Genomic DNA, 27,269 nt, shown 5'->3' on the forward strand with positions numbered 1-27,269 from the left:
TGACAGTTACAAGCATGACTCCCAATGGTAGAGGCATGATGGGACTTGTAGTTTTGCAACAGCTGGAGGGCCGCCAGTTTGACACCCGTGCCCTAAAGTCTGACTCTGTTCCAGTCTGCCAAAACCACCCAGGCTGTGCCCAAAGCACTGTACCGAAAATCCCGGAATTGAGGCTAGATTGCTTTGTATGAATGCATTTGGCTGGGCAAGAAAGAAAGCCTTGTAAAAAATTGCATGTGTGAATTATTGCATTCTCAAGAGCTGAGTTATGCTTACATGTCCGTACTGAAATATTGCCACTGCATGCTGTAAATTAGCATCTTGGATAAAGACCACAATGATCTGTTATACAACTGTGCTTTATCGCATTGGGCTTTATGCATATGTAATTATTTGGTCCCATTGGTGCCGAAGTGAAAATTAAATTTCATAACTTTATAAAATATGCATAACAGCATTTTAGAGTCTGGCTTTTCATGCAAGTGGCAATGTTGTCTCCAGGAAGACATTTTTCAGCGTGTCAAAAGTTTTTAAGAGACTGTCTCCTGGGAATTCACAGCGCTGCATAACAATATTTTAAATCCAAGTACATGTTACTTTCTTTGTCTCTTGACAGTCAGTTTTGGCTTTTATAAACAATACAAAGCTGTGTGCTTACTGTTGCTGAGTTTGTAGCTAGGCAACCTGGGATGTAATTGGCAAATGCTTGACTCAGATTTGATTAAACTTATTTAGAAACATATGTGGCTGCCTTTGTCCTATATTATCCTAATGGTCAATATTCGTTTTACTTAAGCATTTTAAGTTAATTTGATCAGTCATTTTTTGTATGACGTACTGCATACTTTGTTCAACTTTAGATACCCATATGGAAGAAAAATGTATTTGAAATATATTTAAAAAATATTCTTCACAAATATATTTTCATATATTTGAAATGCTACAATTTTGGCCATATTCAATATATTTCAAAATATATTTCAATAAATATATATATATATACTGCATGTTGAAATGCATTTTATTACAAAATATATGAAAAATATTTTTAACAATACATTTCAAATATACTGTATGTCTTTAAAAATACAAATATACATTTTTGGAATGCATTTACAGATATATGTAAAAATATATGTTAAAATGACTTTTTTATGTGTTAAAAAAAATCTGAAGAATATATTTAAAATAAATAGATTTTTAAAAATAGATTTTTTTCAAATTTATTCTTCAGATTTTTTTTAACATATAAAAAGTCATTTTAACATATCCAAAAATGTAGATTTGTATTTTTAAAGACATAGAATATATTTGAAATGTATTTTTAAAAAATTTTCATATATTTTGTAATAAAAACGGGTTTCAACATGCAGTATATATATCCATTTGTTGAAATATATATTGAGAGCAAGGGGCAGCACAAGGAACCAGATCATGTGCTGACCAGGAGCGTGCAGATAGGAGGAGAGGGCAAAGTAACAGATAAATGAGCTTATCACTTTGCTGCTTTTGCTTTCATTGTCCAGTACAGTTTGGGTTCAAAGGAAGTAGGTTATATGATGCTGGCCATCAGACTCAGCACATCCTGTGGGGGGAGCATATAACATGCAATATATATATATTTATAGAAATATATTTGAAATATATTGAATATGGCCAAAATTGTAGCATTTCAAATATATGGCAATATATTTGGGAAGAATATTTTTAAAATATATTTCAAATATATTTTTCTTCCATATGGGTATCATTAAAATCCTGTAAGAATATTGCAATTTGTTGTTTGTATGCTTCTGTAACAGTTTACTTTGACAGTTGGCAGTGATTTGGTCTAATGCAGGGGTAGGCAACCTTACAGAGGTGGTGATCTACCCAAACAACACGGGATAAGTCAAAGATCACCGGGCACAGTGTCGACACCTGATTTAAACCTCTTATTGCTGTAATACTGTGTCACAATCGTATGCATTACATGGCAATCATGGGTTCAACCGCTTCCTGTCCATCCTATTGCAGAAGTACTGCTACAGGGCGGCACGGGTGCGCAAAATCATGTATATATACATGATTTTTCAGTTTCGGGTACAGGGCAGGCTCGTGCACCCTACCCGCGCCGCCATTCATGGCCTCTGCTGTCAATCGCCGGCGCCCAGTGATTGCCGAGCATCTCCTACGGGAGGAGAACTGTTTGTAAACAATATAGTTCTCTCCCCTGTCAGCTCCTGCACACTGCTTTGCATGGCGTGCATAGCACAGACATACAAAATAGTGTGCTTACAGTGAAGCACACACACACCACACTATGTAAAACGGCACACAGCACACAGTTAACCCTTTGATTGCCCCACATGTTAACCCCTTCCTTCCCAGTGCCATTAGTTCAGTGTCAGTGCTTTTTATTAGCACTGATCACTGTATTAAAAAACTAAAAAAATCCTCCTGCGCTGATATGGAAATAAACCCTACTTCATAGCGGCCAACACCCTATAGTGATAACCAATCAACCAAATAAAAAGTAATATAGTAAATGGTGCAGCGCTAACTAATACAATAACTAAACATAAAATATATAATATAATATAGTGCTATAAATGTGATAACACAAATAAAAGTGAACAACACTGGTGTAAGGGTCACCTTGATGACCTTAAATGGTGATAAACACACAAAATATCCAACAAATAAACTTGTGTTAAGTGTCCTTATTCGTACTCAAAAAAACGAATAAACCAAACACTTATAAGTCCATAAATCACAAAAATTAAGTGTTCTCAAAACCATGCAATATGTGATAAGTGATAGCTTCGTGCAAGTGCCAGCACACTTTAAATCCACTCCAACTGCAGTGCCTCCTCACCTCCTATACTTGACCCCAAAGGGCCAAACAAGCATTCAGGATCACTCTGGATCCTTTACATCACCGGCTGGTCACTCTCCAGAAAGCTAAGGATTATCAACGATCTCCTGTTCCTCCTCCAATACTTCCTCCTCTGCCCTTAGTCAGGTGCTCTGTGGGGTGTATTACTCACAATACCTGTCCCTGCACCGCTCCCTCCCGCAGACCGGCGATGTCTCATGATACACCCGGCAATCCGCAATATTGCATGGTTTTGAGAACACTTAATATTTGTGATTTATGGACCTATAAGTGTTTGGTTTATTAGTTTTTTTGAGTATGAATAAGGACACTTAATACAAGTTTATTTATTGGATATTTTGTGCGTTTATCACCATTTTAGGTCATCAAGGTGACCCTTACACCAGTGTTGTTCACGTTTATTTGTGTTATCACATTTATAGCACTTTATTATATTTTATTATATATTTTATGTTTAGTTATTTGTATTAGTTAGCGCTGCACCATTTACTATATTACTGATCACTGTATTGGTGTGACTGGGGATGTCAGGAACTCCAGTGTCAGAATGCCCGCCGCAGCCCCGCTATAAGACGCTGATCGCCGCCATTACTAGTAAAAAGAAAAGAAAAAATCCCAGTATATATACTGCCATTTGTAAACGCTATAACCTTCATGTAAACCAATTATTTTATACGTATTGGGATTTTTTTTAGCAAAGACATGTTGCAGAATACATTTTGGTCTAAATTTTTGCCGAAATTTGATTTTTAAAAATTTTTTACTGGACATGTTTTACAGCAAAAAGTCAGAAATATAGTTTTTTTCTCAAAATTGTTGGTCTTTATTTTTATAGCGCAAAAAATAAAAACTGCACATGCGATTAAATACCACCAAAGGAAAGCTCAATTTGTGGGAAAAAAGGACGTAAATTTCATTTTGGTGCAGCGTTGCTTGACCGCGCAATTGTCAGTTAAAGTAATGCAGCGCCTTAGCACAAAAAATGGCCTGGTCAGGAAAGGGGTAAATCCTCAGGAGGGCAAGTGGTTAAATCAGATGGTGAGGTGGCAACATATCGTCTTCACTATCTGTCACACACACTTGGATCAGTTTGCAGAGGAGCAGCAGTGTTTGCTGTACTTGTGAATGAGCCCTTAGTTGCATCTGGCAGCGACACTCCTAGGGCTCGTTCACATGTAAAATTGGTGGTGGACAACCGGGGGATGGGGGGAAACAATGGCAAAAGAGAGAATCTACTATGTCCTAAAGGGTGATATATATATATATATATACCGTATTTTTCGCTCCATAAGACACACCTGACCATAAGACGCACCTAGGTTTTAGAGGAGAAAAACAAGAAAAAATAAACTGAACCAATGGACTGCAGGCATAGTACAGGGGATGACCAGAGACTGCGGACACAGTACAGGAGATGACCAGAGACTGTGGACACAGTACAGGGGATGACCAGAGACTGCGGACAATACAGGAGATGACCAGAGACTGCGGACACAGTACAGGAGATGACCAGAGACTGCGGACATAGTACAGATGACCAGAGACTGCGGACAATACAGGGGATGACCAGAGACTGCAGACACAGTACAGGAGATGACCAGAGACTGTGGACATAGTACAGATGACCAGAGAATGCAAACAGCGCAGGGGATAACCAGAGACTGCAGACAGTAAAGGAGATTACCAGAGACTACGTATCTTTGGGGAGGGAGGGGGAACGGGTACCTGAATTTGACAGGTACCCGCTTCCACTTCCACAGAGTTCTCCTTCCTTCTTCTTCCCGCGGCGGCTTCTGTGACAGCCGGGTGCCCACTGCACATGCGAGAGAAGCACTGCGCTTTGTGAATGGCCTGGAGCCTTCTGGGACCTGTCATGTGTCCCAGAAGACAGTGGACCATTCACAAAGCGCGGAGCTTCTCACGCATGCGCAATGGGCACCCGGCTGTCACAGAAGCCGCCGCGGGAAGACTGCAGCGCTGAAGCGAGGAATAGGTAAGGTCGTGCAGGAGAGAAGAGCTGAGCGGCCAGCCCGATATCCTGACATGGTGGCGACAGAAATACCGGACCGGCCGCTTTACATTCGCGCCATATGACGCACTGACATTTCCCCCCTTTTTTTATATATGGACCAGCTGCAGAAGTGAGAAAGAAAAGAAAAAATACTCTGAAAGCACTCGAAGAAGCAAATAGTCCAAGAAGCCATGACAAGTTTACTGCATAACTGGGGCTCAACAATTATCCGAGTCATTATAGGCCTGCCAATAAAGTTTTATTATTTAATAGCTCCAAGATATATCTCAGCCCCAGAAGAGCTTGCAGTCATGTTTAGGAAGCCAGTGTTGCAAGGTTACAGTTGTAATCATTAAGCCCCTTGGGTATAATAGTAACCTTATTTTTTTCTGAAGCATTTTGATTATCCAACCTGACACCGCCCCCAAAGAAACCTACTAATATGGTTTAAGACCAAATGCACTGCAGAATGGCATCTGAGCAAAAGCATAGATCAGTAGTTTCTGCCACCTACAGTCATGGCCGAAATTGTTGGCACCCTTGATATTTTTCCTGAAAATCAAGTATTTCACACAAAAAAGGTATTGCATTAACACATGTTTTGCTATACACATGTTTATTCCCTTTGTATGTATTGGAACAAATATAAAACAGAGGCAGAAAAGCAAATATGACATAATGTCACACAAAACCCCAAAAATGGGCTGGACAAAAGTATTGGCACCCTTAACTTAATATTTGGTTGCACACCCTTTGGAAAACATAACTGAAATCAGTCGCTTCCTATAACCATCAATAAGCTTCTGACACCTCTCACCCGGAATTTTGGACCACTCTTCCTTTGCAAACAGCTCCAGGTCTCTCTTATTGGAAGGACACCTTTTCCCAACAGCAATTTTAAGATCTCTCCACAGGTGTTCAATGGGATTTAGATCTGGGCTCATTGCTGGCCACTTCAGAACTCTCCAGCGCTTCTTTGCCATCCATTTCTGAGTGCTTTTTGACGTATGTTTGGGGTCATTGTCCTGCTGGAAGACCCAGGATCTTGGACGCAAACCCAGCTTTCTGACACTGGGCCCTACAGTGTGACCCAAAATCCTTTGGTAATCCTCAGATTTCATGATGCCTTGCACACAGTCAAGGCACCCAGTGCCAGAGGCAGCAAAACAACCCCAAAACATCATTGAACCTCCACCATATTTTACCGTAGGTACTGTGTTTTGTTCTTTGTAGGCCTCATTCCGTTTTCGGTAAACAGTAGAATGATGTGCTTTACCGAAAAGCTCTATCTTGGTCTCATCTGTCCACAAGACGTTTTCCCAGAAGGCTTTTGGCTTACTCAAGTACATTTTGGCAAACTGTAGTCTTGCTTTTTTATGTCTCTGTGTCAGCAGTGGGGTCCTCCTGGGTCTCCTGCCATAGCGTTTCATTTCATTTAAATGTCGACGGATAGTTCGCGCTGACACTGATGCTCCCTGAGCCTGCAGGACAGCTTGAATGTCTTTGGAACATGTTTGGGGCTGCTTATCCACCATCCGGACTATTCTGCGTTGCAATCTTTCATCAATTTTCCTCATCCGTCCACGACCAGGGAGATTAGCTACAGTGCCATGGGTTGCAAACTTCTTGATAATGTTGCGCACTGTGGACAAAGGCAAATCTAGTTCTCTGGAGATGGACTTGTAACCTTGAGATTGTTGATATTTTGCCACAATTTTGGTTCTCAGGTCCTCAGACAGTTCTCGTCTCCTCTTTCTGTTGTCCATGCTTAGTGTGGCACAGACAGACACACAATGCAAAGGTTAAGTGAACGTCTCTCCTTTTTATCTGCTTTCAGGTGTGATTTCTATATTGCCCACACCTGTTACTTGCCCCAGGTGAGTTTACAGGAGCATCACATGCTTGTAACATTCTTATTTATCCGCAGTTGTGAAAGGGTGCCAATACTTTTGTCCAGCCCATTTTTGGAGGTTTGTGTGACATTATGTCGAATTTGCTTTCTTTCCTCCCTTTTTTTGTTTTGTCCCAATACACACAAAGGGAATAAACATGTGTATAGCAAAACATGTGTTAATGCAATACGTTTCGTGAGAAATACATGATTTCCTGGAGAAATATCAAGGGTGCCAACAATTTCGGCCATGACTGTATTACTCCATCTCAGTATCTGTTAGCATAGACCTCCTTGCCCAGACTAGATACAAGTACAGAACAAGAGCTTACTTCATTGACCATGTAGGTTTTCATTTATCCAGGTTTCAAGATGACTAGTAGTTAGTCACATTTAATTGAACTTGTTCTTTAAATTTTGAAAACACTTTTCCGACGTTTCCTCAGTTCAAATGAGCACCAGGAGCAATAACAGCATGGCTACATGGATATATCCGTGTCAAAAACTTTCATGCTCCCTCCTCCATGTTTTTGGACAATCAACATCTATCTTGACACATTTCATGATGCTGTGGCGATTAGATTAGGGTGATTGAGTTACCTGTGTATCTATAAATGTTGGCGTATGTTCCTGACATCAGTTTCAGCAGAGCAAGCCATTGAATGAATGGCACTTTCATTGTTACAGAAAACGTCCTATTGGCTTAGTTCACTGTTAAGAGATATGTTATGAGTTTAGCCAATTTAACTGATTTGTGAGTTTATTGGCTCAACAGTACTTGCTCAAAATTATTGTTTTAATTTGCTTCTGCATACATGGAAGTACTGTTTTATTGAGCAGTAAAATAGTGAGATTCAGTAGATCAGGTAAGTCTCTATACATAAAATCATGGTGATCGTTTGAGGATCATTTATAATGTGATTTAAAAGCTGATAGAAAATCCTCACTACTAATCTCTTTAATAAATATGGAAACTATAAGCAGTGCTGGGATAAGGTCATCTAGTGCCCAAGGCAAAGATGCCAAACTACGCACCCCCCACACATTCATGATGTGCACACTTAGGGGATCCTACACCCAACAGTCACTTGCTTGTCAAAATCACTGTGCAGCTCCTGATCTGTCAGTCAGGTTTTGAATTGACCTGGGCACTTGCTTAAATTTTCAACAATTTGTGAGGGTATATTAAAAGCAGGTGCGGTAGGACTGCATTGGGCGGCTATTTTTATGCAGTCCCACCACAAGACATGGTAAAATGCCTTGTCTCCTATTTGGCTGGTTCACATCACCATGTTCTGGTGGTGTATGCTGAGAAAGTACTGCATGCACTACTTTTCACAGTGCTTTGTGTGGCAGTCTACTGCCTCGCATTGTGCTGCGGCCAATAAAACTCTGAAATGAGTACAGTGATGAATCACCATTGTCCTCACCTCAGCTTTCTACATTCATATGAATTGCTCTGCTTACCTTCAAACATCCATACATAATCAATGGGTGTGAAGGTATTCAAAGCCATTCATACCCTCAGAGGCTGCTGTCAGATTTGGACAGCAGTGGGGACAGTGCTGCTGGTTTCTATATATGGTTGCACTGACAGATCAGGATTTTCAGAGTTTGCTTATCAACCCCCCAACTGCAATTTCTGCTGCTAGTGTGGGGAGGAGTTGGCCAGGGACTCCAAGATAACAAAAGAAACAGCGGCAAGCCAGCAGCTGTGTTTACAGGCTACAGGAGCACTGCACTGACAGGAAGGATGAGCTGGAGGGAGAGAGAGCACAGCCCCACCTCCTCCCTGCTTTCTCCTCCACTCCTGGATCTCTCCTAGGCACTTCTGGATTTGGCTATGGGCTGTGCTCCCTCTTCCCCTCCTCCCTTCTGCCAGTGCAGTGCTCCTGTGTGTCTGTGTACACCGCTTCTGGCTTCTGAATACAGGATCGCCGCACTGGAAGGAGGAGAGGGAGAAAGAACACAGCCCGTGCTCTCTCCTCCTCTCCTCACCGCTCCCATCTCTGAGCTGACAGTAGTAGTGATGCCGCTGTCACTACTAATGTCAGCCTGGTAACAGGAGGGTGATTAGCTTGCAGGAAAATATCTTCTCTGAAAAAGAAAATGTATAGATACTGTCACTTTGTAACTCTGGTCTGTTTGTTAGACCTTTGATTGGTCTGTTGTAAATCCTTTGTTCATGTTGCATCTACAAAATCAATAACAATTCACCTGTTAAAAAGATATTTCTAATTGGTTCTATAGGTTGCTACATTATCCTGGCGCTTGTACTGCTTTATTAAATAAGTATGAATACTATGCCTCTATTGTTTTTAAGCTGAACAGCAGGCTTCAATGTGCAAAGGTTAAATGGGTGATATTTCTTTCACAGGATCTTTAAATGGATGAAACAGGTAGCTGGCATGCATACAATGGTGAAATACTTGCTATGAGCTGCACAGGTTGATTTGTAGATATATTTTATATGCTGTAACAAAGGTTAATCCTGTCAAGAAATCACAAAATGCTTATGCGTTCTGCATTAAAATATCCAGCTTATTTATTTTCTTTGCTTTTATATGGAGTTGAATTGAAATAACATCGCAGTGTAGCACATTATTGTCTGAGCATAGGATAATCAACTACAATGTATCGAAAAGCTCTTTAGTAGAAAAAAATTTTGTTGGGATGTATGTTTTTTATATTGAAGTACCTTGCTTTTATAATGGAAAGTATTTATGTAACATGTTGTACTATTTTTATTTAATTTATGGCACTTTAGTTTAGTATGCATTGCATAAAAGTGCATGAATTGATCAACATTCCCCAGTGTACAGTGCAGAATTATATTTAATTATCCATCATTTAAATCAATATAAAATATGTGAAAATGACTGGGATACTGGAATACCACTCCAAATGACTTGTAAAGTTGACAGGAGAATAATAAATGCTTTATAGCAGTTCACTTTTGATCATTAAATTGTGCTGTATGTAATGAAAACTGCATAATACGTATAATAATATATACATAATAATACATAATGTAAAATAATACGTAATAAAACATATTATGTATAATGTATATGTATAATGAAAATGATATCTTTAAATTGTAAGGTAAAGGTGTACTGTTACTGTATCTAATATGGAATACCACTGTAACTAAAATATCCAGGGTTAACATACGGAGGTTAAATGCTGCATCAGTGTGGTAAAGTTAATTTAGTACAGCCCAAAAGAAAAAGAAATCACTGTTATTTTTTCCACATTTTTTTTTTAGATTAACCTATTTATTTAATATACCGTATTTTCCGGCATATAAGGCGACTGGGTGTATAAGATGACACCCTAATTTTCTAGTTAAAACATAGGTTTGGGCTATACTTGCCGTATAAGACTACCCCCCTTCCGAGGCAACACCATTTAAAAACATCAGATTGTTTAATTGAAATGGTTATGACTTACCGGTACTTAAAATCCTTCAAAATCCTCATGTTCATCCTCTGACATCATAAGTTCGTGAATGAAATCTTGTGATACATTTGTAAGACAGTCATCATATGGATCAAATTCCAAATCAGATGTTACTGCTGGATGTGCGGTAATACGGTAGCTTCGGCTACATACAGTATACAGTATATATATAGCCCGCTGGATTTGCGGTAACACGGTAGCTTCGGCTACATACAGTATACATACAGCTCGCTGGATGTGCAGTAATGTACATACAGTATACCGCGCTGAGCCAAGCTGGCTCAAAACAAATGTCCCTTTGACAGATTAATCTGTCAGCCCGCTGGATGTACGGTATATACAGTATACTGAGCCAAGCGGTTTCAAAATGTACCGGTACGTCCCTACAGTAATCAGAGCGCTGGATGTGTGTATGTACAGTAGCTGAGCTACATACAGTATACGCTGGGCCAATCACGGCGAGCGATGGATTCTACTAATGAATACAAAGCCTGCTCGGATTGGCTGAGGTTGTGACATCATCAGCCCACCTCTCTGACTCAGCCAATCCGAACAGGCTTTGTATTCATTAGTAGAATACATCACTCGCCGTGATTGGCCCAGTGTATACTGTATGTGGCCGCAGCTACCATACATACATGCATTCAGCGGTCTGATTACTGTAGGGACGTACCGGTACGTTTTGAAACCGCTTGGCTCAGCGCAGTATACTGTATATACCGCACATCCAGCGGGCTGACAGATTAATCTGTCATAGGGACATTTGTTTTGAGCCAGCTTGGCTCAGCACGGTATACTGTATGTACAGTATTACCGCACATCCAGCCAGCTTGACCCAAACAAACTCAAGGTTCACATTTTATACCCCGCGTATAAGACGACCCCCAATTTTTGGGGTATATTTTTAAGTATAAAAAGTAGTCTTATATGCCAGAAAATACTGTATGTGTAATTTAGGTGAGGTGACGTTAACAGCTAAACAAACTGCTAGCTTCTCAGCTGAAATGTGTGTGTGTGAACTGTGTAACTTACCATACAATTTTGAATTCAGCCAGACTTGTGAGTCAGACACCCTGTCACACTGCATAGACAGGTCCCTGAGCTCACTTTTCTTTATTGTAGTTAGACAGTACAATACAAATGGTCAAGGGGCTATTCAAGCCTGTGATTGGACAATTAAGGAAAAGCAAGACACTACTAAGCTTATCCTTCAAGCATGCTTCCAGTGTTAGATTATAAAAACTGCGAATTGCAGCATAACCTGACTGGCTCAACAGATTTAGCTACTAAAATGCCTTTCCATTAAAATTCCATTTAATGTCTTCTCTTACTAGTTGAAAAGTTTGAATTATTACATCCTTCTTAACCAAAAGATATGTGACTACAGTTTCTTGCTGTACAAAACTTGCATTTTGTACTTGGACCAGGGGTGTCAAACTTGCAGCCCTCCAGCTGTTGCGAAACTGCATGTCCCATCATGCCTCTGACTTTGGGAGCCATGCTTGTAACTGTCAATCTTGCAGTTCCTCATGGGACTTGTAGTTTGGCAACAGCTGGAGGGCCACCAGTTTGACACCTGTGACTTAGAGGGAAGTAAATAACATAACCAATGACATTACACATTGAGAAGATAATGGGTCGGTTTGCTAAATGGTATTTCAGATAAAAGCCTTATTATCAAGCATGTGTTTGTCAACCACATGACTCCAAATTTGCAGTTCATGTTGGTACTTTGGCTACAAATATAAATATTTTAAGGGTTGCTGTTCACGTTTCATTTGTAACTTCTAATATGGAATCTTACAGGGCGGCTCAGAAATTAAATCTGTCCTCCAAAAAGAAGAAGCAGAGGACAACTCCTTCATTAGTGTCTGAACCTCCACTTTTTTCAACCAACTTCTGTGGCATTCTACAGACTTGTCCTCCACCTGCACCGCCATGTCTGTTAAGGGCAGTCAACAAAGTAAAAGACACTCCTGGATTAGGGAAGGTAAGAAGAAACCGACTTTTACATTTTTAAGTTGTAGTTTAAATTGTGAAATTGGAAAATACTGTGTTCAGGTACATTATAATACTACATTGCACCCCATGTAGTTACTTACCATTTCATTTGAAGTTCTAACTTCTTTTATTGCTTTATAAAGGTAGAAGAATGCATTATGAAAATGGGAAATAGGAGGGTGTTAAGAAATACTGAAAAAACCATATGTTATAAAATGAATAGAGTTATATTGAGTTTTCTGTTACTGGAAAAGTTGGGTAGAATTAAGAACAATGCAGTATAAGAATAGAATCTCTGCCTATGGGCTGTTTTTAAAAAGTGGGTCAAATGTTGGAAAGTTATTTGTACAAGTAGGTATTGCGTTATAAGTTTAGGATGTATTTTTAATGTATGGATGATTTAAGGAGACATATTTCTATCCTGACTTTTTGGTATTAAATCCAAAAAAGCAAACTGAGCAGCTAGAAAGGAAGATGTAGTTGAACAATGACAACATTTCTGTGAGTATTCAGTTGCTGAGGTTGATTTACTAAAGGAATTGAAAGTCCTACTAGTGAACCTGTGTTCATTTTGAACACCCAGTCATGTACAGAGGGAGTTTCAGCTTCTCTTCCTTCCTTAATCAGCTCCATTGTGCTATCACTTCTGTTGTCACCCAGGGGTTGATCTACTAAAACTGGAGAGTGCAAAATCTGGATGGTAGCCAATTAGTTTCTAAGTTCAGCTTGTTCAATTAAGCTTTGACAATAAAACCTGGAATCTGATTGGTTTCTTTGCAGAGCTGCAGCAGATTTTGCACTCTCCAGATTTAGTAAATCAACCCCCAGTGTGTACAAGTGTTTGGTTTGGAGGTTGACATGTTGCCATGTTGGGTGTTTTAAATTTGATCATATGCTTCTATTGAAAAATCTGACAAACTGTCCATCTATGTGATTCAGAAAATAAGAAAGGCTGTTGATATGTTGAAAGTTTAAAATGTTTGTTACCATGATCACCAGGAGAGAAAGTAATGGGTAACCAAAATGATATTAAGCCTACTACACATGATCAGAAAATCATGTGAAAAATACAGCTTTTTGAAGTGATGATACAATAATCTGATCTCTAGTAAACAGCTTTTGTCTGAAATTATTTGAAGGGGCAAGCACGAAAAGTTTTCTCGTCCGATATCAGATTGTGCAATTTTCGTTTAATCATCAAAGTTTTCATACAAAATTACAATACAAATAAATTACATTGCATCGAATTTTTATTGTGTCGTACATGAATTTTCATAACTTTAGTAACCTCTTCACTTTCGATATGAAACTAGCATGCAAAAAAAACAAATGATGATCATTCGTCCGATATTCTCATCATGTGTACTGGACTTAAGTTGTACAGTACAGGACACAGGACCTACATGCAGGCTACCTTCAGGTGATTGAACACCCATTGGATGCCCATTCCCTAAGACCCCAATTTTTGTCCTTAGGTGACGGACCTCTTCCCCTCTGAAGAAACTGCAGTGCTTAGCACACAATTGGATGTTTAGATAAAGGGGAGTTAAACCGGCCATGGATGGATTGATTTCATTCCTGCAACCTCAGTGTTGGCAGGGGAATCCCTCCCATGGAGCCATTGTGGTGGGGGGAGCCGTCGCCGCTGGAAGAACACAGTGATTACTCAGTACACAGTGATTACTCAGAACACAGTGATTACTGCTAGCGGCTATAATACTCAGACTCCTGGTGAACGAGCCATGCCATCCTTCAAACAGACCAGATTCATTGGCACAAGGCCCCCTATTCCACCTTGCATCTTAGTTATATAGTTATTTAGTTGGTAAGGTTGAATAAAGACACCAGTCCATCCTGTTCAACGTGTGTGCGTGTGTGCTTATGTCACTACCATTTTAGAGAACACATCTAAAAAAAATGTGAATTTATCTAAACTCCCAGTTGACATGACCAACTGTGGAAGGTAGTTCTACATCCTTAGCCCTCTAACAGTAAAGAAACCCTTGTGCAGTTTAGGATTTAACAGCTTTTCGGCCAACTTCATTGTGTGACCACATGCCTTCTTTAGGGACATTAGGTTAAATATTTTACTCCCAGTGCTAAAGTCACCATTCAAAGATTTGTATATTGCGATCACATCACCTCTTTTCTTCAGGGAGAGTGAGTTTAACCCCTTCACGCCAGCGCCTCCCGGCCCTTTAAGAGTTTCAGAAACTGGGAGGTGGGGCGAGGTTCAGTGTCATGTGACCGCCGTGAAGCGTCGTCATGGCGGTCACATGATCGGGAAAGGTCCCGATCGAAAGAGGAGATCGGGACCTTTCCATGAGTACCGGACATGTGTGCTGGGAGTGCGCAGGGCGCGCGCTCTGGCACATATGTCCTTTTTTAATAGAACGCAAATGTGCCGCCGCTCGGTGTCTAGGCCCAGACGCCAGGAGGCCGCACATTTGCATTCGGCCGGCGTGAAGAGGTTAATGTAAGTAGTCGTTCCTCATAGCTAGGGTCCTCCAGCCCCCTTATGAGCCTTGTTGCATCCTTCCTGAAGATTGGAGACCAAAACGGCATACTCAAGATGTGGCCAATGCAGAGTTTTGCTTCTCAATCACTGGCTTTAATAGCATGGCTGTGTGAAAACCAGGTCTTGAAGGATAGGGTTTATCTGATTCAGTAATACCGACCTTGCTCAGAGCAACAAAATCTACCTTTCACAAGATCTACCATTGAACATGGAAGACCTTCTTCACCTAGTTCGAGGAAAAATGTCTGAGTCCCAGAGAATACTCTGTAACTTGTAACCTGGTCTTTCTTCAATCTAATGTTCACCAGAGCCTAGCCTTGAGCATCTTTAAAGGACAGGTCTCTGCCTAATCCATCCTCTTCCAAAAATCCCTTGTTTTACAGTCCCTAATGAGTAAATTTTTGCTGTCTGCAGTTGTTCACAGGTATTCGCAAAAAGAGCAATGACATGTTTCTAGAGACAGATGAGCAACTCTGTGTGTAGACTGTTTGCATCCAGGGTCACTCATCTGTCCTCAACCAAAGGTAATCACTCTATATGTGATTACATGAGGATAGCTGAAGAACCTGTCTGCTTGGCATTAATTTGTACAGGCTGAGAGAGTGCAGCTGAATGTAAACACTTGGCCATGCCCGCCACAGAAATATACTGGCCTGGGCAGTGTAGAATCATAAATGGTTGTGTGAATGAGCCCAAAGACACAAGCTGTGTAATTATCAGTGCAATCAAGCTAGCGATTTTTAGTAAGAAACACTGCTGATCAAGAGCCAGAAAACACTGTCATTTGGGTTTTTATGTTCCATTTCTATTGTTTGCACTTTGAATTTTTCTCAATCACAATAAGATTGATTTTTTTTCACATTTTTGGTATTTATCCACATTACAAAGCAGTGGTGGGTTAACACTGCTTGTGATTTTTTTTTCCATTTTAGGATTGTTAGAAAGACGGATTTCTCAATTTAAGGTTTTAACAGACAAGCTTAATGCATCACCATAAAAAATATTCTCATAGTGACTAATGGCCCACTGCACAATATTGATTAAACTACACAGCTATATTCTTTCACTCTCCTTTTTGTTTTATTGCCATATCCTTTGTATTCTTATTTCATTCTTTTTTATGGCTTCAGATCATCAAGATTTTGAAAATGGTTTTCCATGCCGCACTCAATTGATTTCTAGGGAACCTGACAGAGGCACAGGCTCAGGTGCAGCTGATTCCCACTAGGGGATTCTAGCCAATTATCTCAAACCTTAATTCAGCCAGTATTGCCCTGCCATGCATAACATTTGCTAGAGGATGCCGCCACACTAGCTGAGTGATGGAATGAAACCACTGTAAGGGGCTAAATTACAGGGCACTGTTATTAGTCTTTTTCAGGGCAGAGAGGTTAGGAGAGAAGTAGCATACCTGCCATCATTTTAAATGAGTAAGGAGGGGACATGTACAAATGAACCGAGACATACATATACAAGGGTTATAGATTACCACTGCAAACTAAATATACTAAACAGTTTTTGTTGGATGTACACATTATCTTGTTGCTTTTATGATGAGCACTGGGAACCTGGCACCACCAGCCTTCAGCCCTGAAAAACACATTTGAATTATCACAACAAGCATCCCAGATACCATGCTTATCATCATCATCATCATCATCATCATCATCATCATCATCATAACACTTAACCTCTCCCCACAAACCTTAACACTCAACATACCCCTGATATTACCCCTAACAACAAACCTAACACTTAAAGCTAACTTAACACAAAGTCCTCATGCACACTGGATATTTTTACAGCTGCTGTTTTGGGCTTTTGACTTTTTTTTTCTACAGCCAGTAAACTCCCCAGCATGTTATCCTATGTGTCCATGCATACATAGACTAATCAATTTTTTGGCTGGAAAAAAAACCAGCACTGGTGGGTTTCTAGAGGAGTTTTTTAGCTGTAAAAATGCTCTAACACTGAAAAAATGTGGCACAGCGTGGTAAAACGCAGCAAACCAGCGTTTTGGACTTTTTCGACCAAAAAACAACACGAAAAACGTGGAAAAACCCTGCTAAATGTGGCAAAACTCCACTAAACGCTAATGCAAAAGTTCTAAAGAAAAAAAGCTGAAAAACTCACGTTTGTAACGTGATTTTACACAGCTAACGTTACCAGCGTTATCAAAACGCCCAGCGTGCATGGAACCAGAATATTAACCCCTAAAACATAACCTGATCATAACACAACCTAATGGTTACCATTAACCTCAATTCTTACTGTAACCATTTATTTTAACTTCATATTCTCTGACTTAAGCTTACCGTTCCTTAAGTTATTTAACCTCAAAACTGGAGTGAGCAACACACTTGCTTTCTAATCGACTGATATGTCATAACTTTGCATACACATAGGAAGGGAAAATGTCATTGCTGAAAAAATATGGCGTTAATAAAACCCGATTCTGAAATTGGAGCAGACATTACTAAAACCAACGAAGAGCTTATCATTTTTAAACAAAGGCTCCAGAGATGCAGTTGGCCTAGATTTTATTTGCAGAATTGAGCAGAATGGTGATATTCAGGAGACTCTGGATGTCATGGGATGCTTGGTGCCAGCTGATTTCTGTGAATAGATTATAAATTTAGATTGGGTTTCAATAAATCCCACCTAGGAGTAAAAAATGAAGGAACTCAGTACTTATTGTGTAGTTTAAAAGGTAAGGGTCACCCACTGACTTATAGTGTATCCATTCAACATACTCTGATGCCTTAATTCTGACTTGTGGCTATAGCAGCAGGAGGAGCTGGGAACCCCAGAAATAGGTCTCACCTTGGCAATCAGTGAATGATATAAGAATTTTTTTTTTTGGGGGGTGACTTATTTAAAATATTAGTCACAAATGGTCATATGCAACGAATTGAAGTACTTATGTTACCAGTGTTAACTGTTTTTCATAGTCTAACGACTCAATAATTACAATTCATTATGGTATATATGAAAATGCCTAATTGCATCTAATGATAGGGTAACTGATTACATATTTAAAAGGTAATTCTTCTAAGTGGCTTTGGTGAGAGCATGTTGCATGCAACCATTGCTAGTCCTTATGCCCTTGTTCTGCATGTTTAAACTTCAGCATTGTCATTTTCTGAATTAAAGTGGTAGTAAAGTCAAAATATGAAAAACCACTGACAGGCAGACCCTAGAGGTCTCTTCTGTCATAAATGTCTCCTTTCCCAGTAAGAGATAATTTGTTCCGAGCATGCGAAGCTCAGACCACAATTACGACCCCCCCATGTGTGCAGCAGTTTGTCTCCCATGCATATGCGCAGGAGTGATGTCACTGCAGCCGTGCCATTCAAGCGGCTGAAGATACAAAACCCAAAAGGAAGACCAGGCAAGGGTGAAAGTGCTAGGGATCAAGGGGAGCTGTGACAGTGCAGAGATGGAGGGCTCCAACTCATGGGGCCCCCGGGCAATAGGGGATCATGGGGCCCCTATGTCCTTGCCCAAACTCAAAAAAGCCTATGAAAAAGGTACCAAGGGCATCTCATGGGGCCCCCCACTGACCCTGGGCCCTCGGGCAGTGCCTGAGTTTCCAAATGGTCAGTCCGCCCCTGGTCATAATGTACTAGTATGCAGTGCATGCTAATATATTATGACATAATCCTGCAGGGGGGCACTTTTTAAAAATTTTTTCCAAGAGATTTTTCAATAAGGCAACATTAAACAATGTCTTACCATACTATGTTATACTTTTGACCATATTTGATGTCCAGTACTATGTAGTACATGTCTATGTACCGTGAACACCTTAACAATATATTTTATTGTGATTTTAGAAAATTCTAATAAACGTGTATTTTTACTTTTCAGAAAATTGATTTGTAGTTTCTGTTTACCTTCAAAATCTCATTGGAGGATATCTTTTGTTCACTTCCATTTGTTTGAAACTAATAGTGCATGTCATGTGTACTGCTCTATACACACAAGATGTCCCATAGGCCCTAGTCCATTTTGGGAAAGAGAGGGTGGCTACATTCTTACATACAGTGGGAACATGGAGAACAAACTTAGTCACCCTCTATCATGAGATCAGATCACAGCAGCAAAAAAAAGTAGTTTGAAGGAGGCTGAAGACAATAGAAGTTACATTTTTGTGTTATGAATGCATACCTGAATAGATTTTTTTTTGCTTTTAAACCAGACTTTAGTGTCACTTTAAGTTGTTTTTCCATTCCTGCTGATTATGAATCTGACATTTCCAACAGAGATTTCTGTAGAGATGACACAGGTAAAAGGAAATGAAAGATGGTAGGTCCCAGACACTAGACCTTACAACAGCAAATTACCATTTCATGCTCACCTTACTACTATACACTGAATGCCACATGTGTGAATTTCCCAGACAAAATGTCAGATTACATGACTCTTGTGTTCATTTTATTCTAGATATCCAAGAATAGTGGAAATTAGATACCAGATTCAGTTTTTTTTTCTCATTTAAAAATTGCATTACCCCACATCAGCCAATCAGGTTAAAAACTGCAGTAGTTACATTGGCTGAATGTGTGCTGGCTGCAATGCGTGTTGATAGGGCTCACCAAATGGAGTTTTCATTATAAAGCGCAACTACAGGCAAACAGCTAACACAGATGAAATACATGTAAGTGAGCTGTTTCATGCGCCAAAAGATTTGTTTTCCTATCCACCCAGTCTTGAGGATTACACAGCTTTGCTATGCAGCACAGACCTACCCGGTAGACCAAAAGACCTGAATTTTTATTACTGCAGTTAAGTAACACATTCAGGGTGTGTCCCTCCTCCAGTCTTTGACTGGACAGTGAAAGGAGAAGCATAAAACTAATGAGTTTATCTCTCTGTCACTCTGCTCTCTCCTGCTATCCATTGCTAGCACATTGGCACTGCAGCACAACTGACTGGCTCCTTGTGCTGCTTTTCTCGCTTTCAATTGAGCTCTACTTTACAGGGACAGAAAGAAGCTGATACACAGCCAATTTCAGATATTCCATAATGAACTATGATTTATTCTTGCATTAAGAATCATATACAGTATATTTTAGATTGACATTTCCATTCCTGCTTAAAGAAGCAGATTACATTTCTGCAAAACGTGTAAAGTTGCCAGCTACCCTGTGTTGTTACAGTAAAAAATGTATTTATAAACAAGATCAGCATTTGAATATGCACATAGAGCAAAAACCAATGTTGGTGGGTAGAAGCATATGGAAATGCACTAGTCTTTGAAAAAGAGAGGATACACCTTTCTTAAGAAATGCGGGGTTTTAATGTGTTATTGTTTCTAAAAAAAAAAAAGATTAATGCATTTTAGACAAAAATTTTAATGTCGATCTCTGTAAATTAATTTATCTGTTGAGATACCATATATATATATATATATATATATATATATATATACACCTCAAAAATCCTCGTCTCTTCATTTTTTTTCTTTTGTTTATTTAATAATGTATTAATGAGGACAGAGCTGCATTCATTTGTGTCTCTTATATCTGCTTGGAATTCAGCTTCAAAGAAATTTGTAGTCTGCTTAGGTAAGCTCTTGCTATTGCTACATGTATTGTTCTGAGAATTTTTGAGCATGCTTTTATATACATAAATATGCAATGTAGGAAATGTGTAACCTTCTGCTTTAAAAGATACAATTACACAGCTGTTTTTGGTCCTTGACTAGTCAATCGCCAGTTAATATCAGTCTCCTTTCAGTATGTCACAAGGTGGCCCTTCACTGATAACATCCAGAGCCAATCACATCTCATTAATAATGAATCCACGTTTAAATTAGGAACTTGGCTGGCTGCTTTGTTCTCAGGGGACAGTATAACATTTATTGTCAGATGTCATTTTTGATGTCCATACATAGCAGTGGAATTAAATGATCAGTTGGTCTTACCTTTTTTGCCAGATTGAATCCGCAGTTTCTCGAATGCCAAATGGATAAATGGAGAGATAAATTCAACAATTGATTAGCACAAAAGTAGTGGCAGGTGACCCATAAATATAAACATCACATCCCAAAACATAGAGCAAAGAACATAGAAGTACCAGTAAATAGTACAGGACTTTAAGGGAGTAATCCTCTCAAATAGAAGTTCACAAAAATCAAGGTTTATATAAAATTACAGAATTCTATTAGTGTACATCACCAACTAATAAAATCATCTAATTGGCATTCATATAAAAACTTCTTAAGGCCCATCCACAACAACCATGTCTGACGTTCACGGCCTGTGAGGAAGTCAATGTGACGAAACGCGTCATGAGGAAGTGACGCAAACTGGAAGTATCGTGGCGGCCATTTTAGAGAAGGCATTTCATTATCGGAATTCATGTAATCATATACTCTTTAATAAAGTAGCACTTTTAATGTACTACTGCACTATGGATATTTGTTTTTAATATACATTTTGGGAGCACAAAAGCCAGAGGCACTGAAATTGCCTCTGAAAGTCAGAGGCTCTGAAATTGATAAGAAGGTGCATATTGAATGTATAGAGGGTAAGGTGCATGGCCGGAAGGGGAATGGTGGAGCACTAGTGGTGGTGTGATATCAAGGTTTGATAGTCACTGACATGTGGGATCAGTGGAGAAGACACTTATATTGATGTTATGTATGAAATTTGTAGAAGAGGGTAAAAGTATATATTATTAATGGTGATTGGTAAAGAGCACAATATTCAGAGTAAACAATATTTTGAGAGACTGAGCACATTTCATGCGTTGAGGACATACTACTCTATATTTATTTTCTTTATTTGGGAGCACAAGCGGAAGAGTAGACAGAAGAAGAGTGGAGGAGAGGAGGATTTATTTATATACAATGCTTGATTATAAGAGGAATCTGGTGAGAGCATAAGAACATTGAATGACTTATATGGATTTTGAGGATTCACATTGCGCTGATTTGATAGGAACCATGTGTTAACATCAGCACTTAAATGTTGGTCCAAGACCTAACAATCTGATTGTGAACTATACAGAATCGTTGTGTTAAATCAATCCGTTGTGATTAGAGCCTCTCTCAACATGTTTTGCGTAGAGCTTCTTCAGGATAAGGGTGCTACAAAAATCACATATCATAACAGTAGAAATATTGCAATAGTAATATAAATATAAATTAAAGAAAACATGCATTTGTTCTCTCAGACAGAACAGCACATAATAATGGAAATCATTCACAAAAGGAACCATTTGGTTATTCATAAATAAATGCCAGGTGTTCAAGTGCTGGCACTGGGCTCTGAGACCAGACTCTTGCCTAAGAAATCACTGGTGGAATAGACATGAACGGCAACCATAAACCCACACTAGATATCTAAAATAAAGATCGTAAATAATACAAGTAAGGGCACAATATGCAAAACCCTCAAAAAGTGCTAATAAAGATATCCTATACCTTCAACTGGCGGTGTATCAAACATAGATGATAGGAAGCCCATACATATAAGCCCATATATAAATATATATATATATATATATATATATTCATTTTGTAAAGTGATGCGCAAACTGTAGGTGCTATATAAATCCTTTATAGTAATAATAATATAGTTTGATACCTTTCAGGTGCTAATAAGCACTGCAGATATGTTGAACTAAACAGTGATCACCAAACTGGGACCTAGGAATCGGATGCAGCCCTTTGTCTGCATATATACCCGGCCTTTGGGGTGCTATTCCTCCCACTGGCACCAACAATGGGGCACATTCCTTCCATTATACCAATGATGGGGCATTATTCCTTATCCTGATACAGCGATGGAGCACAATTACTACCACTAATACCAATGATGGGGCATTGTTTGCTTCCATTGACACCAGGGCATTTTCTGCTAACACTGACCGACTGCCCCCCCAAAGTCTGAAGAACAGAAAACTAGCCCTTTATTTAGAAAGTTTGGCGACCCCTGATCTAAAACAAAAATAGTAAATAGATACACATCACCATCATAATAGTTTGGCATATCAACAAAATCAATAGGTAAATGGATGTGAATATCAGCCCAAGATACTACAAATATGATAATAGGGATTATATTTATTTATTTATTCGCACCAACAAAACCAATAGGCAAATCGATATGAATATCAGCCCAAGACACCACAAATATTACAATAACAATTTATTATATTTATTTATGTATTTATTTTTACAAATAAAAAAAGCAACATTCAAGAAATGTTAACATCATAAAGGAAATAAAGATAAGGCGAATGCCTTATCTTTATAATGCTGCCAACATGTGATCAGTCCAGCAAGCCAATAAATGCAAAATTACTCTAGGCTAATGAGGGCAGGCTGGAGAATTACAGACTGCTGACTGGATACCACAAGCAACAGCACCATTTCCCTTTCCTTTAGTAGTTATTTATGTCTATGGCTCATTTTATCAGTGTATCACCTGCTGTAGTATGTTAGCTTTTGTCTTTGAAAGGTTCATGCAGTATCTTTATCCATATCCGATATGCCATGCTTTAAATTGAATTACATAGAGTTATTGTCTGAAATATTTAAATCTAAGATGTAAAATGTCAGCTCAGAAAGCTTTTAAATGTGTTGTAAATCAATTACATTTACCACGGCTTTGGTTGCTAAGCTATGACAAAATGTTGACTGCAGTATCCCCTGTCCATGCACTATAATACAATCCGTCATTCTATGGCGAAGCCTTCTCATATTCATTTTCTTATTACTTTTATGCCAAACGCTGCACTCATTCAGTCGTAGCTTTCAAATTAGGCGTGCTGCTTACAGCTTCCCGCTTCATGATCATTATTCTCTGATCCATGAACAAGCTAATTTACACTAATAATGTAATCACCTTCTAAGGAAGGACTGTGCTACCACAGTAAATGAGATCAACTGCTAGGTACGTGCTTTTTTTTTTATTATTAAGTCTGAAATTAGTTGTATTTTTGCTATTCATATGATTATTAAGATAACAAGAGGTGTAAGCAGATTTTAAATTACAAGAACCCAGCAATATACAGTATAAGCAATCCTTTAATGTTTTGTATCCTTTTCCGAATAACTTCTAAATTTGTCTGTAAAAGAACAAGACAATCTACAAATTTATGTAATATTTCCAGACTCCCTTGCATATGCAGAGGTTCCTCAATAGGCAGCAGTTCACATCTATGCAGTGTGTTTTTGGTGTATTTCTTTTAGACGTGTTTTACATGCATGTTAGGTACCCTGCCATTACACTGTATAGAATGTGCAGTTTTATGAAAGCACATCAGAGATGCAGCTTGCAGGATGTTAACACACCACATCTAAAACACACAGGTGTGAGAGGGGCTTTAATCACAATACTGGATAGACAGAATTTCAAATTGTTTAGATTGTAAATTTTGTTAAGAAAAGTACAGTTCCCTCTGTTTGATCTACAGTATATACAGTACAGTGGAAAGATTTTAGCAAACTTTGTTGCACATGTAGAGCCCTCTAGTTAGATATGATTTTTATGGTTAGTAGCAGACTTCTTAAAAGCCTGGGATGAATCAGCCTGGGAGGCAGTGAGGTTACCTCAGGGCTAGCTGGGAGGCTCTACAGGTCATGGCTTCCAGAGCCTTCCCACCCTTCTAGAAACTGCTGGAACTTTCTAGAGTGGGGGCAGAGGAGGGGGGATGCCTGAATATGCATGTTTGAGGGAACCTGGCCAATCCCCAGGCAGGAGGCCTGGCATGGTGGTTAGGACAACCCTTAAATGTGGGAGAACCTGATCAGCAGAATAGTTGTTAGAGTTGGGTGGAAGATGGAGTGAAGGAAGGTGCTGGTGTGGAGTCTGGGAGGGGGCCCCAGCGAAGGAGAGCCTGCCTACAGGCTGAAGTTGTACGGAAGAATCTCCACTGTCCTACAGTCTACTAGGAAAGACAGCCTGTCAGCAGGGAAGAAGCCAGTCCAGCATAAGGTCTGAAAGCAGCTACAGGAAAAGGACAGTGTGAGTAGTTCTACAGGTGCAATACCAAACTAGTTCTCATTTGATACTACTTCACTATAGGTCTTGGAATTCCTTGCCCAGGCATTCCATATATCCCTAGACCCCTTCCAAGTTGTTAATCCCTAATAAAAACAACAAAATCAAGCTCAAGGACTGCTTTACTGACTCTGGGAGAAAGTGTGGAAAGTGCATGTTGCCTGGCTGTGCAGAGCTTAGACCCAGCAAAATCCAGCGGCCCTCAAGGGGGTAGCGCTACATACATTTTGTATTAATTGTTTCAACTAGGAAGGCTTCAAAGTTTGCATCCCTGTAGGCTAGGTTCACAATTATATGGGTGGTTGCCGCTGTGGGAAATTGAATAATGCAAAAGCAACTTATCTCCCTGCAACAAGAGTTGAAATTGAAGTGCCACACCGCTGCTAAGACGTCCAAATGCAATTTTATTCAAAGCGGTACATTTTTTTGCATGGAAATATGTTGTTTTTTTTATTGTAGGCCTGTAATTTTTAGGAATAACTCACTGAAATCTGTCCGAACAAGAGTCTATACATCCCAGGTATGATAAAATTTGAAACACAAAATCATAAATTATAATATAATAAATAATCAAAAAATAATAATAATACATTTAATTGAATAATGTAATCAAACCAAAAACACTGAAATTTGAAATAGAGCGCTAAGTTCGCACATCACTGAGCTTAATCGCAAAATCGTTTTCAGTGTCTGATGACGAATTTACCTACAAATCATTATCACTCAATTCTGCAAGTGGTTCTGATTTACTATCGCTGTTCCCTAGCTAGTCTAAAACCGCTTTTGACATAAAGGGACGCTTTTTGGACGTCATGGACGTTTCTCAGTTTCAAGGCAGAAAGAACGGTAAAAATTTAGGCAGGGCACAGGACAAAGCACTAGGGACAAAATGTATGTGAAATGGTTTGATACAGCAATGTTTTACTATGTGATTTTAGCGTATTTCGTGAATGTCACTTTTTAAAATGTTTACATTTCCTGCCGGTTCCGGCCCCCGTACATCCCGACGGAACCCGGGAGACGGATGCCGGCATCGGCCGGAGGAGATGGCCGGGGACGCTGCAGGGGGGACATCGCGAGAGCACAGGACAAGGTAACCAAAACGGTTATCACAGAGCAACGCTGCAGGGTAATCCTGAGTGTAGCTTGGGGTTACCGCTTTTGGCACTGATAATTAACCCCGAGCTACACTCAGGAATACCGCCAGGGAGGTTAAAGGTCAGGGGTACAAAAAAAGAAAAGTAGCCAACACGATTCCCTGTGGCTGCAGTTTTAAAAAAGTGGCCTAGTATGGGATCTGTGGAGTGTGGTGCTTTATTGTTTTGTTTTGTATGTTTTTAAAGATGTTTTTTCATTAAAGAAGTTGCTCATTTAATAACCTTTTTACCATCAGCCTGTGCATATATTTATTTCAGGTACTTATATAGTGCCGTCAATTTACGCAGTGCTTTAATTATATATTTTACATTCACATCAGTCCCTAACCCTCAAGGACCGTACAATCTAAGGTCCCTAACTCACATTCATATACAAGGGCCAATTTAGACAGGATCCAATTAACCTACCAGTATGTCTTTGGAGTATGGGAGGAAACCAGAGTACCCGGAGGAAACCCATGCAGGCACAGGGAGAACATGCAAACTCCAGGCAGGTGGTGCCATGGCTGGGATTCGAACTAACGACCCTAGTACTGCCAGGGGAAGTGCTAACCATTTAGCCACTGTGCTGCCCAGTATCTATGTAAATACACTATGAACAAGCATTTACATATATATAAATAACCCATGACTCCTGGTTGAATCCATAACCAATTTCTTCAGTTTGGTATGCACATAGGTGTTTGATTGGGGATTCCCGGACTACCGCTTTTGAGACCTTGAGGCCCTTTTTTTCTGGGAGATTTTGCTGTTTAAAAAGGTGCAGGTTCTCACAAGTACAGCAGCCCATTAATTTGAGCACACTTACACGATGACATTAGTGCAGGTTGACCAATAGGATTCATCATTGCATTGATGCGAGGAAAAAAAGGGGAATGTGGTCCTTAGAAGGGGGATCAGAAGATTTTCAGTTATGCACACTGCCTAATCAGAAATTTGGGGAAAGAGCAGAGAATGCCAGAAGCTGTTTCTAAAATCCTGTTTAAAATGTGTTTCTTGACTGATTTTTGGAAGTAATTAAAGTGACACCCTGATTGAAAAAAAATCTATTTAAGTATGTATTCCTAGTTCAGAACAGTCCCTTCTATTGTTCTCAGCCTCCTCCAAATCTCCTAATCCTTTTTTTTTTTTTTGCTGCTGTGATCCAACTTCCTATTAGAGGGTGGCTACATTCATTCTCAATGGTCCTACTGTATGTCTGAACATAGCCATCCTCCATTCTTGCTCCTGAGATGGATCAGGGAGTATGTACCGTGAACTATGGGATTTGTAGTGTGCATAGAGAGGTGCACATGACTGTAACTAATGTGCGCGTCTTGTTCCAAACAACAGGTG

General features: G+C 39.5%; 1 protein-coding gene across 1 annotated transcript in view; it reads left to right on the forward strand.

Annotated features, from left to right (window-relative positions):
• KIF26B (kinesin family member 26B) overlaps positions 1-27,269 on the forward strand; it is a 520,923-nt gene that overhangs the window by 331,754 nt on the left and 161,900 nt on the right. Inside the window, exon 5 of the mRNA XM_089693284.1 lies at positions 12,049-12,232. Within this exon, the coding sequence (XP_089549410.1) occupies positions 12,049-12,232 (184 nt within the window). The remainder of the gene's footprint in view (positions 1-12,048; positions 12,233-27,269) is intronic.

Source organism: Staurois parvus, unplaced genomic scaffold (genome assembly GCF_062004578.1).
Source record: "Staurois parvus isolate SC_StPar_1 unplaced genomic scaffold, SC_StPar_1.0 ptg000619l, whole genome shotgun sequence".
In the NCBI taxonomy this organism is placed as follows: domain Eukaryota; kingdom Metazoa; phylum Chordata; class Amphibia; order Anura; family Ranidae; genus Staurois; species Staurois parvus.